Here is a 16,418-nt window from a genome sequence, read left to right on the forward strand (position 1 = left end):
TTCTCTTGCTGCTGAGAATATATCGTTGACCCGAAGCTTGATAGGCATTCTGCAGCAGGTCGGGAAATAACCTATCATGAGTATCTTGTACAAGAAAAGAGAAAAATGAAGTTAGGCTGCAAAAAACTCTACAGACAAACAAAGACAACAGGATATCTTTTTATGTTTTTATCTTCTTTCCTATATTTGTAAAACTTTTAAAAACATATATATGTAGTGCTACATACAAGCATCAATAAACAATTGTATAAAATATTGTGATCAGGGAATAGAACATTAAAAACTATATTACACCAATACAGAATACTGTTCAATTTATACAGTCATTTAAATGCTGAATGTAAGAGCTTATCAAAATAAACTGCATTAGTGTATGTAGTGCATGTATTAGTATGCAAAAAGCATTTAAGGAAAAACAAGTATCAAACATACATTTGCTGTAATGTGGGTCATACTTACAAAATACATCAAATACTTCAAAACATGACATTCCCCAAATTGGAGTTACCGCTCTGCATTCTCACGTCAACGTGCAGGACCTACCAACCTGTCTGCAATCATTTCTGGCAGTTCAGTGTTAGTTATTTGGGGAGTTTGCTGTTTTAAAAAAAAACTTTCCCACATCTGAGGTTAATGCCTCAGAGTGGAAAAGCTCGATCTGATTGTCTGACCTTTCCTCAGATTCTAATAAAAGATCTCCGGCTTTCCTCTTTCAGAAACGGGTCTGACATTTTCTGGTGTTTCGTTTTCCTCAACCAAGCCTCTGTTTAAGATAACCCTGGGTCCACATAACACTAAGTACTGGTTAGCTGCAACATAACTGACAGTTCCTTTTGGAGGTTATGTGGGAAGAAAGAATTTAAGATGGCTTGATCTGTGGTCCACTCTGTAGGAATAGTTCAAAAGGGAAGATGGACACTCAATGAGACCTGCATGAGGTCAAGTTCCCTTCAACAAAGTGCATACCTACAGATTGAGACTCCCGTTGGTGCTCCTACTGTAGCATGTTCCACAGAGTGGTAACCATGGGCTCCCTGCAAACTTGTGTCACCCAATCCTCTCAATGTCTGATTGAGCAGGGGGTCAGTTCTGAAAGTCACTTTAAAGTGCAGGAGAGCTGTGCAAACGCCAATTTCATTTGCTTGGCAGTCTCAGACTGGCCTTGGACTGTAGCACTGACTGGTTACTTGCCTTGGCTGTGATATATGTTATCATGCTCCCATTTGTACAAATGTTGAACCCAACTTTAATCCGGGACCTGATAAAAACAACAATTTGGTGACAGCTTGAATCCAAGGGGACGGACACATGATTGGTTACTTCCCGCTTTGAAGTTTTGACTGGGTTTTGTACTACAAGTTATCTTGCTCCTGGTTGGAATAGGTTAACATTTCATTCTCAGGAACAGAGGCGAGGAGGAGATGGAAGGGGGCGAATGAGACAAGGCTGGTATGGGGAGATGCTCTCTGCAAGTAACCCAGAAAATCAGCACCTGCAGTGATATTAACACTGTCGATGGAAAACCCAAACTGCTCCATGTCACACACTCATTGATGTATTATGGAATAAGCTGTTCCTGTACTTCACTGCTTGGGTTAGTAGACACTAATGGACCTTCTCCAAATGCAATGTTCTCACTTGCCTCTTTCCAGCTGATATCGCATCAACTCAAAGTGATATTGTGGTGTTGGGGTGGGCATGTGGTAGAAAGCTGAGGTAGGATTGTATGTGGGTACAGCAGAGATATACTGCAACAGGCTGGTGATTCTTGAAATTACTGCTACTGTTGCTTAGACCTCTTTAATGACTGAGGCAACAGCTAAAGAACCGCAAAAATGTGAGCAATTGGGGTTTAAGTTTTGTAGTTTGTGCTCCCCACTCAAACAGTGAAAAGCAGAATGCACATGCCCCCTTGTGACAGGAGAGGATAGGAGTACACAACCTACCCATCCCGATGGAAGGGGACACGAGTCAGATGACCCACAAACTGTACTGTCACCTGCATGACTGTAATGATTCCTTCAGCCAGTAAGAGGCCGAGAGTCTAGACCATAAAAGCTGCAGCACATCACTGCATTGTGGCACTTCATAGTACAAATATATAGAACTGTACAAGCATATATTCTGCAAAACAAATATAAAATTATATACACCAAAGTGTCAAACTATGGCAATCTTTCTCCAGCCTGGGAGTCTGCAATATGCAAAGGATCTCTTTCTGACAAACAATACTCAGTTTGTAACATTTGCGAATAGTATTAAATATTTGACAGTGTTAAATTTTTCATTTCTGCAACCCATATGCAAGCTGTTTGAACATAGTGCATCGTGGAGCTTATGTCCCAAGAGGGACTTGTACAATACACAACTTGATTTTCCCCTCTGGGAAGCAGTAAAAAGCATATACAAGTTTGCTAAAATGTGTGCTGACACTTAACATGTAATACAGAAAAATATTCTGGGGGTCACTGAAGAGCACCAGTTCTGTGGCACACTTGGGGAGCTGTTTCTCTCCCATCTATTTTCTACAAAGCAACCTAATTGTACAAGCATACCCAGATGTCCTGTTGAAATACTTCTCAGTTTCAGATGGGAATTCACACTCGGGTTAAAGATTTGGGGAGCCATGCCGAAACAACCTGGATGCTCCTGATCTCGGCCTGGACTGTCATGTGCAGACTCTTCTCACAGGCTATGTAAAAGACATCTGGGAGGATGGCGCACACAAACCAGTCTCTCAATCCTCTCCAGTGAGCGGTCAGCACTTTGAATGGGGAGTAGTGTGTGCGGGAGCAGAGTGCCTCACCCATTCTCCCGTTTGGTACGTGTTGGGGGCACTATCGGCAGGAAAGGACACACAACATGATTCAAAATCTTTCAGGCTCAATGTAATAACGTCTTTGGCTACATGACTATATATTTGGACATTAGCGTACAGGGTGTGATAGTGTGTGCAACACCATCTGCTGTTCCTTCTACTCAATGGAGACTAGGGCACTTTTGGTACTAAACCACTCAATAGATAATTCACACAACCTCTAGACAGAAGTGGGTCTTTAAGGACAGGATCTCCTTTCATTTGCAGTTGTACACTTTGCATTGTGGGGTTATGCGTTTTGATTATCTTACATTAAAAACTGAATGTTTCAACATAACATGAGGTTAGCATTTATATTCAGTTTCCCAGGTCGGTTTCCTTGGCTGTGGGGAAGGTTGATGTCTCTCATCCACTTCTCTCCAGACAGTCGCTCTTAAGGTAGGTGTGCAAGAGATTTGAGGTGATTCAGCCCGATTTGCCAAAGTCCACGTCTAAGTGGCTCGCTTAGCCCAGCCCCACCGGCATGCGCTTGATGTGAAATTGTGGATGCTGGACTTCCGCTAAGGCCAGCGCTCGACTGCACTGCACCATATACAGAAACAGTAAAACAGTGCTTCGCCAGGTTCACCTCTCAGACTTGTTTGCTGTATGACCAACAAATGCTGCATTTTGCAACTGTCCAACACTGACTGAGGCACAGAATAAAAAAGGGATGGAAAATCTGACTCAGATGCTGCAATGCCATCTGCGTAGCTTCTAGTGTGAGCATTATGCTTTTCACCTCTGGTCTCCAAAGATCAAGTAGGGGGAAGAGAGAAGTTCATGGGGAGGTAAGAGGCGGGGAGGTAAGAGGCAGGGAGGGGGAGGCAGAGATCCAAATACGTGAATGTCTGGGTACCCCAACATCGACAAACTTCCTTGCACTCTGGCCCACAGACCAACATTTTTCTAAAATAAAATAAACCTATAATCCAGCGAGTTAAGCCAGTCCTGAAGTTGCCAACTGTAACTTGCAATGTCTCTGAATAGTAATAAATCAGGTGGAGTCGACAAGATTTGGCAGACAACAATAATGGTTCAGAGATTGCTGGACCCAATGCGATGAGAGAGTTCAAAGGTTGCATGTCATGATTTGAACTTGGGAAGGTTTGCCATTCATTAGGCCCCCTCAGTCGCAGCTTCTATTGTCCAACTAAAGGAAGTGCTAGGACTATTGAACAAATTGCCCGCTTAATAGACAGAAATGCACTATGGAACATTTATACTAGAGAGGAATTGGAGCCAACAGGTTAAAGAGTAGTAGACCAATCTTGGCTGCCTTTCATTTCAAAGAAAACATTCAAGTACTCTGAAAAATAGTCATCTGAAACAAAAAAATCTGTATAAATGTATTTTCCCTCATTAAAAATAAGAAAAAAATGATTTGGCTTTATTTTAAAAAACAATCTATTGGAGTGGCTCTGCACTGCAAGCCTTTAGCACTTCTCTGGGTCTGACAGAGGGCTCCCTGCCATTCTCACATGATTGAAGACTTTGTAAAGACATTCTGTGCTGCCCAGTGCCAGGAATGAATCAATTCCCCCTTCCTGCCAACAGCTGTTGACCATTACAAGGAAAACAATCCTCAAGACTGTTCAAAAACACAGATATATCATTAACAATCCCAATCTCTTTTATGAACTCAAGAAAATAAATGGAAGAACTGGAAACAGTGGCTTTTGTTAGTCTATGGGGAAGTACATAAAAAACGTTTGCCATGGTATGCTCAGACATTCCATCCCTGCCATTTGATTCAGTATTTAACCATTATTAGTCTAAACGTTGCACTGAAGGTGTCTTAATTTTCGTGAAATACCTGCTGCTGGATTTAATGAGGGAGTGGAGATGGAGCAAGAAGAAATAGAGCTGGAATTGAGAGAACAGACTAATTGATCAAAAATGCTGCTGAATGCAGGTTTTGAGAGCTTTGTGAAGGTGGGGAGAGATACGTTAAAAAGGAGAGGGTTATAGGAAGAGCACTTCAGAATATGAGGGTAAGGTGGCAGAAGGAACAGTCACTAAAGAGAGGACAGAGGAGTTGTATAACTGGTCAAAAACAAAACGGATGGTGCTGTGGCACAGTGGTTGTCACTGCTGCCTCACAGCACCAGGTACCTGGGTTCAATTCTGGCCTTTGGTGACTGTGTGGAGTTTGCACATCCTCCCCGTGTCTGCGTGGGTTTCCTCCCACAGTCCAAACATGTGCAGGTTAGGTGGACTGGCCACGCTAAATTGTCTCTTGGTGTTCAAAGAAGTGTAGGTTTCGTGGATAGGCATGGCAAATGTACAGGGTCATGGGGATGGGGGACAGAGGCTGGGTAAGATGCTCTTTGGAGGGTCGGTGCAGACTCAATGTGCTAAACGGCTTCCTTCTGCACTATAGGGATTCTATATTCTGGATGGAGGAAGCTGCCCCAATTATATTAAGACCAGCCTTCACCTTAAACTGATCCATGGCCATGTAAAGCTTCTATCTATCGCTCAGTAAAGCACTTCCCTGGTGCCAAATGGTTTCTAAGTAAAGCACATTTTGACAGCAGGTGCATGCTGTTCTGATAAGCCTTCCGATTTGTTCAAAGCTACCATAAACTTTGCTATGACTACAAAACGCTCACATTACATCCCCTTTGGTGAGAATAAAGGCGGCTGACATCCATCACTGCGCGGTATGCTGGGCAGCACAGAACAGTATTCAAAGTCTCCCGCCAACTCCTGCAAAACCAGCTGCTTTTTCTTAAAGGCACCATATTTGCATTAGATTTATGCAACAGTCTCAAGTCTTATATATAAATATATATATATAAAACCATCAAATAGCATCTCTCATATAAATAAAAAAATAAAATAAAAGTATAAAGAGGCATAAATTACATCAGCAAAGAGGAAGATAAAAAATAAGTTCAGTACAAAATACATTCAAGAAAGTGCATCTTCACAGAGCTGAAAGCAGATGGCATTAAATCTTATACAGACAGTGGGAGAGAACGCTCTGCCCCTTTGTTCTTTAACTCAATGTTAGAACTGGATTTAAGCAATGGGCAATACCTCCACTGCAATCATTTTGATGATATCTGGGATTGCCTGGGTATTGAGGATCACGCGTACTTAGGAATGTTTTGGGGTGGGGGAGGAGTGACAGCCATTCACATAATTAATTTAAACAAAGTTGTCTGAAATAAAATATTTTTAAAAACTAAAAGGTTGCCAAACTCAGGTAAGACTAAGTTTTGCTCTGGTGTAATTGCCATACTAAATGGAAAATGTAAAACTACAATCAGCAACATTAGTCATCATGGCTCCTGCTCCTCCTTTGGTGCTTGGTCCATATGGTCAGTAGTGTTTCATTTTTATTCTGGACAACAAAAATATCTGCAGTGGCTGTCATCAACAACGTCAAATGATGACACTGAGTGCATGCTAGCAGACAGACAGAAATCAGGTACCCATTACAGCATACTAGTTGTGTAAAGCAGTGACTCTTGCCATTAACAAATACTTTGCACAAGTATTGCCGTGAGTACCACTCTGAAGTACTTTTCTCCAGCACACAAGAAGGGGTGTAGCAGCTTCAACTAAAAGTATAGGTGGGACAATAGGCAGTCACCATCATGGAAGATCCAAAACACTGGTGTGATTGGGAGAGCATTGCAGATTGTAGTTTAAGAGATTTCCTGGGTACTGTGTGATCAGTCGAGCTGTGGAAAAGTCTCAATGTAAATTGTAATTCTCATTTGATTGCACAAAGATGTGTTGCCCATCGCCAGCTGCAGATACCAAAGAAATGCCAAAACCCCATTTACTAAAAAGCTAATGATGTGGCTCAGTCACATGGAAAGGCATTTCAGAATGAGGTCCTCCAATGATTTATGGAGTTGTTCCACACCAGATCTAGAGTTAACTTCAGTATCATCACTTTGCTGGACTGAAGAAATTACTGGCGGAACACCGTAACATTTAGCAAGTAAGAAACTTGCATCAAATTAACTTTTTTTAAAATGTAGCAAACCTAAAGGCGCAGAGTTCAAATGGAAAGAGTACACTTGTTTGTTTCAATTGTGAGAAAAGCACCTTTAAACAGAGGGATAACAAACAAAAAGTGATGTTTGTCTCCCTCCAGCTGCCCCTCCAACATGTGGAGACTGGCCACCTTGCTAAAAGTACATTGGTTTTGGCGATTGTTGAAATCTGCAGAATCCAACCAGTTACCAGACACTTAATGAGATAACCACATAACGGTTTGCCTCGATATGGATCTGGTCTTATCAAGTAGGACATTCAAGGTTGGGTAAAGTGAGAAAAAAAATGATCAGACTTTGGTATACAGTATGTGTGTATATATAGATTTATATATATATATATATATATACACACATACTTTATAATAAAAATATATTACTCCTAATTGAAGCACGAGTTTGACAGAAAAACAGGTGAGGTGGGATTCCAGAAGCCCTTTGAAGCCCAGACCTCACCAGAATACCTTAAGCTTGGCTCCTGGTACACAACTTTGTCTACAACGTTCATGAAGACAGATGGAGATAGCTGGACGGAAAGATGATGAGACGCTTTTGTAAGATGCTCCCAAGTCCAATAGATATATCCATTCCTCAGAAAATCTGCATTACTTCCACTTTGCATGAGGGTCTATCATATTTTGCATAATGGTCGTAATCTCTAGTTCTGTGTAACGACTAGAGGTTTTGATGAGGTCTTCCACACACTGTTGAAATGCTCTGCCCAGCTGATGGCACACAGCGCCGAGATGAGACCTTCTGTTGAACAGCATGGCGGTGGTGTCTGTAGATGCCTCAGGGATCACGCAGTTGTCCAGCTATTCTTCACCATTCACACTATACCACAAGGCTAAACTGTTGCCTTAGGGTACAGTCACTCATCTTGTGACTGGTGTTACTGAGTATACTGACTGAATGGAACACTAGGCATAATAACCTTTAGACAGTTTGAGAAAAAAAACTATTGAAAAAACTCCCAGCTTCAGAGCCAGCTACCTCCATCAGTGAGTGATCTGGACAAACGGGTTTCTGAACAGTTCCTCTGCTGATGGTCTTTGCTTTGCATCCACAAATATTTTCTTCAGGAAGTCCCTGCAGTGATCTGAAATGTGAGATGGTAGCTGGGGGTTTGTCGGCTGAGTGGCGATTTTGAAAATGGCAGCCATAGCTTCATACTCGGCCCAGGGAGGTTTCTCTGTGAGCATCTCCACCACCGTACAGCCCAGGCTCCTAAAGAAATGCAAAGAAAACAACAAATTGTGACCAAGTCAGAATCACGGAGTTCTCAATAAAGAAGGCATTGACTAAAGACACAAAAATAGAAAATGATGGGAATGCTCAGCATGTCAGGCAATTCCTGTGGACTCAAAAAGATAATGTTTCAGGTCAGTAACCTTTTGTCAGAACTGGGAAAATATCAGAGCCTCAATCAACTGCAAATAATCAGACAACCTCTGCCATTTCTCCAGCACCTCTAACTAACCAATCTGCCTGAGGCTTGAATCAACCAACTATTCCCAGTCCACATTAAGTCCAATCAAAGCCCACCAACGCCTCTACTTTCTCAGAAGACAAAGGAAATTTGGCATGTCAGATATAACCCTCACCAACTTTTACAGATGCACCATAGAAAGCATTCTTTCTGGTTGTATCACAGCTTGGTATGGCTCTTGCTCTGCCCAAGACCGCAAGAAAATACAAAAGGTCGTGAATGTAGCCCAACCCATCACGCAAACCAGCCTCCCATCCATTGACTCTGTCTACACTTCCCACCTCCTTGGCAAAGCAGCCAGCGTAATTAAGGACCCATTGCACCCTGGACATTCTCTCTTCCACCTTCTTCCGTCTGGAAAAAGATACAAAAGTCTGAGGTCACGTACCAACCGACTCAAGAACAGCTTCTTCCCTGCTGCTGTCAGACTTTTGAATGGACCTACCTTGCATTAAGTTGATCTTTCTCTGCACCCTAGCTATGACTGTAACACTACATTCTGCAGTCTCGTTTCCTTCTCTATGAACAGTATGCTTTGTCTGTATAGTGCGCAAGAAACAATACTTTTCACTGTATGCTGATACATGTGACAATAATAAATCAAATCAAATAACTCAATCAACTGTCCCTACTGACTCCAACTATCCCAAAGTCATCTCCAGCCTCCAATTATCCTTTTGCTCCCAGCCAACCTCGCCACTCCAACCACTGGAAATCTCCAGGTAAACTATTTTGATGTGGGAAAAGAATAATATGTGAACAATGCCTTAAAATTAATACCGGTCATAATGTTTCAAGTACACTGCAACCACTTTGAGTTTTCAATCTGCTGCCTGCAGCCGCAGGGAATTCTGGCAGTCCCTGACAAAACCAGTTGCGATCCAAATCAGAAAAGAGGTCAATGTGACAATGATGGATCATTGCACTGTTGCATGCACAATGCTAGCTGGGAGTCCATGTACAGTAAGGCGAACTGACAGCCTGACTGAGTGCGATTACAAACTTGCCATTCACCATTTTTAAAAAGCCTAGTCTTACATTCGACCAGACATAAATTAACACACAAGAAAGTAGTTTGTATCTGTGGAGGACAGGAGGTGAGCCTGCCTGACGTCGGAACACTGGGCCAGTGTTCTTCACCAAGTGGAAAATTCCTTCAAATAATGTAGCAAAAACACCAACATATTAAATGTCACTTGGAATAACAAGATCATTTGGCACAGTGTCCACTTCCCTGCTAGGTTTGTCTTTATCTTTACTTTACTCCCAGGACTGGAACATGTGAAATTGGAAAATTCCACCCTAAAAATAGCTGGCATACCTCTTACTCCTGGCTGGCTGCCAGGCCTCAAATCTCCTGATGAGAATCTACCAATCCACCAAGACATCGCACAAGAAACAATGTCAAAGAACACTGACCAAATGTGTAGGCCAACCATTTTTTGTGAAATGATTCGATACCAGACAAGTTCCTAGAACTGGGCTCCGCTTCTGCTGAACTTCCACATTCCCTTGGGTCAATAATTCAGAAAAGGTGCATAACAGGGCTAGCTTGCAAAATCCGCGGTCGTCAGTCTTACACCGAGTTCAAAACAGTCATGGCATTTGCGCGTGCAATTAAGTCAGGGAAAAGTGCAAAAGGTCTGTGTGTTTGATGGTATGTGTCGAGGCAATTCAACTTATACATGCCAGCAAGCATTCGCTTAGTGTTGAAGTTGGCAGCAGGCACTCCTATTCCATCCACTGTCACTGCAGAACCTTGCAGCAAAGTTGGAACATGGGATTGATGCTATGGTGATGTGCATCCAATACATAGCACAGTGCAAGTCAAAATCGAGTTGGATAAGCTGAACATTTCTTCCAAACACTTGTGCACGGACCAAATACACAATTGTCATCATAGAGTTTTACAGTGCAGAAAGAGGTCCTTCGACCCATTGTGTATCTGCCGACCATCAAACGCCTATCTTTTATAACCCCATTTTCCAGCATTTGGTCCGTAGCCTTGTATGCTTTGGCATTTCAAACGCTCATCTAAATGCTTCTTAAATGTCGTGAAGATTCCCACTTTTACCACCCTTCCGGGTAATGAGTTTAAGATTCCAACCACCCTCTGGGGTGAAAAGCTTTTCCTCAAATATCCTCTAAATTATAGAATCCAACAATGCAGAAGGAGGCCATTCAGTCCATCGCTCTCCGACAGAGCATCTTACCCAGGCCCTGTCCCCGAAATCCCACATATTTACCCTGCTAATCCCCTACCCTACACATCTTGGGACACTAAGGGGCAATTTAGCATGGCCATCCACCTAACCTGCACATCTTTGGATTGTGGGAGGAAACCCGAGCACCCGGAGGAAACCCACGCAGACAGGGGAAGAACGTGCAAACTCCACATAGTGACCCAAGGCTGAATCGAACCTAGGTCCATGGCGCTGTGAGGCAGCAGTGCTAACCACTGTGCCACCATGCCACCCTAAATCTCCTGCTCCTTACCTTAAATCTATGTCCCTTGGTTATTTAACCCTCTAAGAGAAAAGATTTCTTCCTATCTACTCTCTCTATATCCCTCATAATTTTTTACATGTCGGTGAGGTCCCCCCTCAGCCTTCTTTGCTCTAAAGAAAACAACCCCAGTCTATCCAGTCTCTCTTCATAGCTGAAACGCTCCAGCCCAGGTAACATCCTGGTGAAACTCCTCTGCACCCTCTTTAGTGCACAACCTTCCTATGACCTGGCAACCAGAACTACACACAGAACTCTAGCTGTGGCCTGATGAGCATTTTACGAGCTCCATGGTAACCTCCCTGCTCTTATATTCTATGATGTGGAGATGCCGGCGTTGGACTGGGGTAAACACAGTAAGAAATCTCTCAACACCAGGTTAAAGTCCAACAGGTTTATTTGGTAGCACTAGCCACTAGCTTTTGGAGCGCTGCTCCTTCATCAGGTGAGTGGGATTTCTGTTCACAAACAGGGCATATAAAGATACAAACTCAATTTACAAAATAATGGTTGGAATGCGAGTCTTTACAGGTAATCAAGTCTTAAAGGTACAGACAATGTGAGTGGAGAGAGAGTTAAGCACAGGTTACAGAGATATGTATTGTCTCCAGACCGGACAGTTAGTGAGACTTTGCAAACCCAGGCAAGTCGTGGGGGTTACAGATAGTGTGACATGAACCCAAGATCCCGGTTGAGGCCGTCCTCATGTGTGCGGAACTTGGCTATCAGTCTCTGCTCAGCGACTCTGCGTTGTCGTGTGTCGTGAAGGCCGCCTTGGAGAACGCTTACCCGAAGATCAGACGCTGAATGCCCATGACCGCTGAAGTGTTCCCCAACAGGAAGAGAACGCAGACCATGCAGACGCTACGACAACAGATGAATGAACACCGCTCGACAATCACGAGGCAAGAGTGTTCTCTTCCTGTTGGGGAACACTTCAGCGGTCACGGGCATTCGGCCTCCGATCTTCGGGTAAGCGTTCTCCAAGGCGGCCTTCACGACACACGACAACGCAGAGTCGCTGAACAGAGAGTGATAGCCAAGTTCTGCACACATGAGGACAGCCTCAACCAGGATCTTGGGTTCATGTTACACTATCTGTAACCCCCACGACTTCCCTGGGCTTGCAAAATCTCACTAACTGTCCTGTCTGGAGACGATACATATCTCTTTAACCTGTGCTTAACTCTCTCTCCACTCATTCCAACCATTATTTTGTAAATTGAGTTTGTGTCTTTATATGCCCTGTTTGTGAACAGAACTCCCACTTATCTGATGAAGGAGCAGCGCTCCGAAGGCTAGTGGCTTGTGCTACCAATTAAACCTGTTGGACTTTAAACTGGTGTTGTGAGACTTCTTACTTATATTCTATGCCTTGGCTAATAAAGGCAAGTATCCCATACATGTTCTTAACCATCTTATCTACCTGTCCTGCTGCCTGCAGGGATCTTTGGACCTTCACCCCAAGGTCCCTCTGGTCTTCTGTACTTCCTAGCGTCCTACTGTTCATTGTGTATTCCCTGGCCTTGTTAGTCTTCCTTTCTGATTTCATAAATATCTAGGAGCTGCCTGGTAATTAAATAAGTTGTTACACACAAGACTGCACTGAGACAAATATAATGTAACATATAGACTCTTTACTCAGCTTCTGCCAATTGCTTCTCAGTGGATAACTCCTGCCTCTGTATTAGAGGTCACGGGTTCATGTCCCACGGGCATTTAAATATGAGTCTTTCTCTAACTGCAGATAAAGACTTGCATTTATTAAGCACCTATCATGAATTAAGGTCACCCCAAAATGTCTTACAGCCAATTAAGTACTTTTAAGTCACTGTTGAAACGTAGGAAACAAGCAGCCAATTTTCACACTGCAACTCTCAAAGCAGCAATGGGACATTAACCAGATAATCTGTTTTTGTGATGTTGATTAAGGGATAAATACTGGCCAGGACACCAGGGACAGCTCCCCAACTCTCCTTCGACATAGCTTGGGATCTTTTACAGCCACTTTGAAGACAGGGCTTCAGTTCAACATCTCAGCTGAAATATAGTATGCTCAAAGTGCAGAATCCAGTATTGCAGTGAAGTGCCAGTCTTGATTTTTACACTCAAGTCTGGAGTGAGGCAGGAATCCACAACCTTTTGACTTGGAAAACTTATTCTTATTATTGTCACAAGTAGGCTTACATTAACACTGCAATGAAGTTACTGTGAAAATCCCCTAGTCGCCACACTCCGGTGCCTGTTTGGATACATTGAGGGAGAATTTAGCATGGCCAATGCACCTAACCAGCACGTCTTTCAGACTGTGGGAGGAAACTGGAGCACCCAGAGGAAATCCACACTAACACGGGGAGAACGTACAGACTCCGCGCAGACAGTGACCCAAGCCGGGAATTGAACTCGGGTCCCTGACGCTGTGAGGCAACAGTGCTAACCACTGTGCCAACCACTGTGCCATCGTGAAGTATGAGTGCCACCGTGGGCCGCAGAAAGCAGAAGTGATGAGCTGCTAAAGCAGATACCGGGTGCAGGGTCCGATACCTAGCTGGACAATCTTTAAAACCATCTTGTGCATCATTTATATGTACTGAACACAAGGAAGAGTTTTAGGTTATGAATCCAAACAACAGCTGAGCTGCTGCTTGATTGCAGTTTGGCCAGACTCTCCTTTAGATGGCGCTTCAACTCTGGAAAACACACACCCTAATTCAGTGGGGCAGACCAGCAAGATCAAATATTCTGTATGTTTCACAAGCTCCTGGTAAAGGCCCATTCATCACTCAAGTGGCAATTCTTCATGTGAACTGAGAAATTTGCATTGATATATGATCAAATCCCAGAGGGTAACACAGAGCCACATTAATCCTTGTCGAGAGTCCACTGGCTTGCAGTAATGATCGCTGGTAATGAGCAAGAACAAGCCACACAGCTTAATTTTTTGGTCCTTTCTCAAGTCCAGATACACAGACGCCCATTGATCTGCTTTGTACGATTCAGGGGTACACCAGATTACAAAGTGCTGGAAAAACTCAGCAGGTCTGGCAGCATCTCTGGAGAGGGAAACAGAGTCAACGTTGAGTTGAACATGACTCTTCTGTTACAAAGAATTGTATTCAAGTCGCAACAATAACTCTCAATCGTGAGAGGGGTGCTTTGGGTGGGCACTGATGTGAGGGGGCTTTGGCAGGGGATTCATGTGAGGGCCTTGGGAGGGGGCTAAAGTGTGTTGCCGACATCATAAGAATGTTTGGGGTTCCCCGATGCTCTTGGAAGGTCACGAGGGGTTCCGTGGCTGGAAAAATCTGGGAAAACCTGCTCTCGAGAGTCAGCCTAGACATGGGCTGAATGGCCTCCTTCTGTGTCATAATGATTTTGAGAGTTATGACATGGTTCCCTGGTTAGGTAGTACATGGAAGGATAGGATTAAACATCTTTATTGCACAAAAAGTATTTGAAATAATGGCTCAGGAAAGTGTTAAATTAATCCTGTATCTGACTTCTGAAACAGGTAGGCGGCTGGGATAAATATCCTTACCAAACATCTGCTTTCCTTCCGTAGCCTTCACCACTGATGACCTCTGGGCTCATCCAATACGGTGTCCCCGTGACTGAGCGGATCCCAGTTCCTGACATGCAAATTGTCTGCAGCCGTTTGCTTGCTCCGAAATCGCCCAACTTCACATTCCCCGCAGAGTCTCGCAAGATGTTGGCCCCTGAAATGCGATTGAACAGATTTTTAAGGGTAAAGAAAGCCACAGGCAGAGAAAAATCTCTATAACTACTCGAGATAAACAGCATCATCTCGACAGACAGGCTATACAATGGACTGATGTAGGCTCGTTCTTTCATCAACTTCCTATCGCAGCTGTGTTGGTCAGGGGAGACAGCAAGCCATGGACAGGTATCTCTTTACAGAGGGGGAAAAGAAAAGCCAATAGAAGACAAAATGGGCGACATAACTCATCCAGATTTGCCCGAATGGAGCTTCTCCATTTCTACAAATAGGCAGGGAGAGAGATCACAGCACCAAACTACCTGGTCAGGAGAACGCTGATAGTATTTTCCTGATCTATAGAATACGGCTTCACTGCAGTTCTCTACCTACATAATTTGAGTGCATTCTTACCATGATCAACAGCCCTTTCTCAATCAACACCAAAAAGCCCTAGAATAAATGCAAAACTGTCTTCATACACCACGAGTAACATATTGAAAAAAATTACTTAGCATGCCACAGTAGAAAAAAATTGACTCAAAATCAAAGCAAATATCAGGAGGTTAAGAACTAAGAGAGGCAGAGAGAGGCGCAGAAAACAAATTTCAGAGCATGGGATGTAGGTGGCAGAAGTCATGGCTGCCAAGTGTGGGGTGGAGATGCAGTTACAGGGGGCAGAAGTACAAGAAGCCAGAGTCACAGGAAATGAAAGCTATAGGGCATGAGGTGCATCACTGAAGATACAATAATATAGATACAAATAGATGAGAGAATGGGGAGTAGAACTAAGCAAGGATAGTCCCTTTCAACTAAATAATGGAGGGAAGACATTAAAGTAGAGCGGCGTCATTTACTGCGTCAATAACTACAAAGAGCACAGTCCACCATGGTGATCAGCACCAAGAATGTTTTTGTGACTTGTGTTTTGCAAGAAGTAGAAACCTGTCTGGAGAGATTTAAATAGAGTTGAAGAGCAATAAACATGAATCTGGAGGCAACATGTTCAAGCCTTTGGAAATGGATGTTTGAAATGGACAAGTTTTCAGTGTCAGGGGTGTTTCAGGAAGACCTTTGAGGAGGAAGGGTCAACTCCTGAGGAAGGGGAACCATTATGAAGGTCCGTTAACATGGAGGTCAAGGAGAAGTTAGGTGGTCAGAGGTTTGGTAGAATGGATTTGAAGAAAGGGGGGGAAGGTTCTTATGGCTAATGAGTTTGAAGAAGAAATGGATAAAAAGAGAGTTCAGTTGCAGTAAGGGCGAACCTGGGGTAAGTTTTGGCACAGTTGGGAAAGAGGAAAACAAGAGAGAGCTAATCAAAGTAACTTGGTAAGAAAGAAATTCATGGACTTCTCACAATCGTTAGATGCAAGACTGAAGGTGGCATGGGAGAAGGTTTTAAGGAGATGGCTGGTAATGGAGAAAAGAAACTGCTTCCTAGGATGAGCCTGGAGTTGCGACAGATTTAGGCAAAGGAGAGTGAAGCCAGGAAGATCTTGTTGTGGTCTAACCAGATGGCTAAGATGGTTGTGCATCAGATACTAACAAGCGAGTCCCCTGAGAGGGCAAAGAGGGCGCCAAACCAATGAGAACAACTAGGATTGGAGGCAGGATTTTATAATGCTCAAGGGCAAAGATGAATATGAAGGAACGGTTGAGCAAACTGACAGCTGAAGAGGTATTACAGTGAATGGGAAGCCAAAGGTTAGGCAATTGTAATGGAATAGCCTCACAAGGGAAGCCCCCAAGGCGGTTTCAAGCCTGGAATTGCAGGAAAGTAGGATGGCAGAGAGATAGTGATGGGTGTTGGGGGCAAATTAGCCGAAACGGAAGAAA

The 16,418-nt window shown here is 43.5% G+C and overlaps 1 protein-coding gene across 1 annotated transcript in view; it reads right to left on the reverse strand.

Annotated features, from left to right (window-relative positions):
- Window positions 1–149: 149 nt before the first annotated feature.
- The window catches only part of map3k3 (mitogen-activated protein kinase kinase kinase 3), a 132,235-nt gene continuing 115,966 nt past the window's right edge, over window positions 150–16,418 (reverse strand). Inside the window, exons 16-17 of the mRNA XM_078223730.1 lie at window positions 14,406–14,583; window positions 150–8,100 (exon numbers count right to left, since the gene is read on the reverse strand). Of these exons, the coding sequence (XP_078079856.1) occupies window positions 7,872–8,100; window positions 14,406–14,583 (407 nt within the window). The 3' untranslated portion in view covers window positions 150–7,871. The remainder of the gene's footprint in view (window positions 8,101–14,405; window positions 14,584–16,418) is intronic.

The sequence above is a fragment of the Mustelus asterias genome, chromosome 11 (genome assembly GCF_964213995.1).
Source record: "Mustelus asterias chromosome 11, sMusAst1.hap1.1, whole genome shotgun sequence".
NCBI lineage: Eukaryota > Metazoa > Chordata > Chondrichthyes > Carcharhiniformes > Triakidae > Mustelus > Mustelus asterias.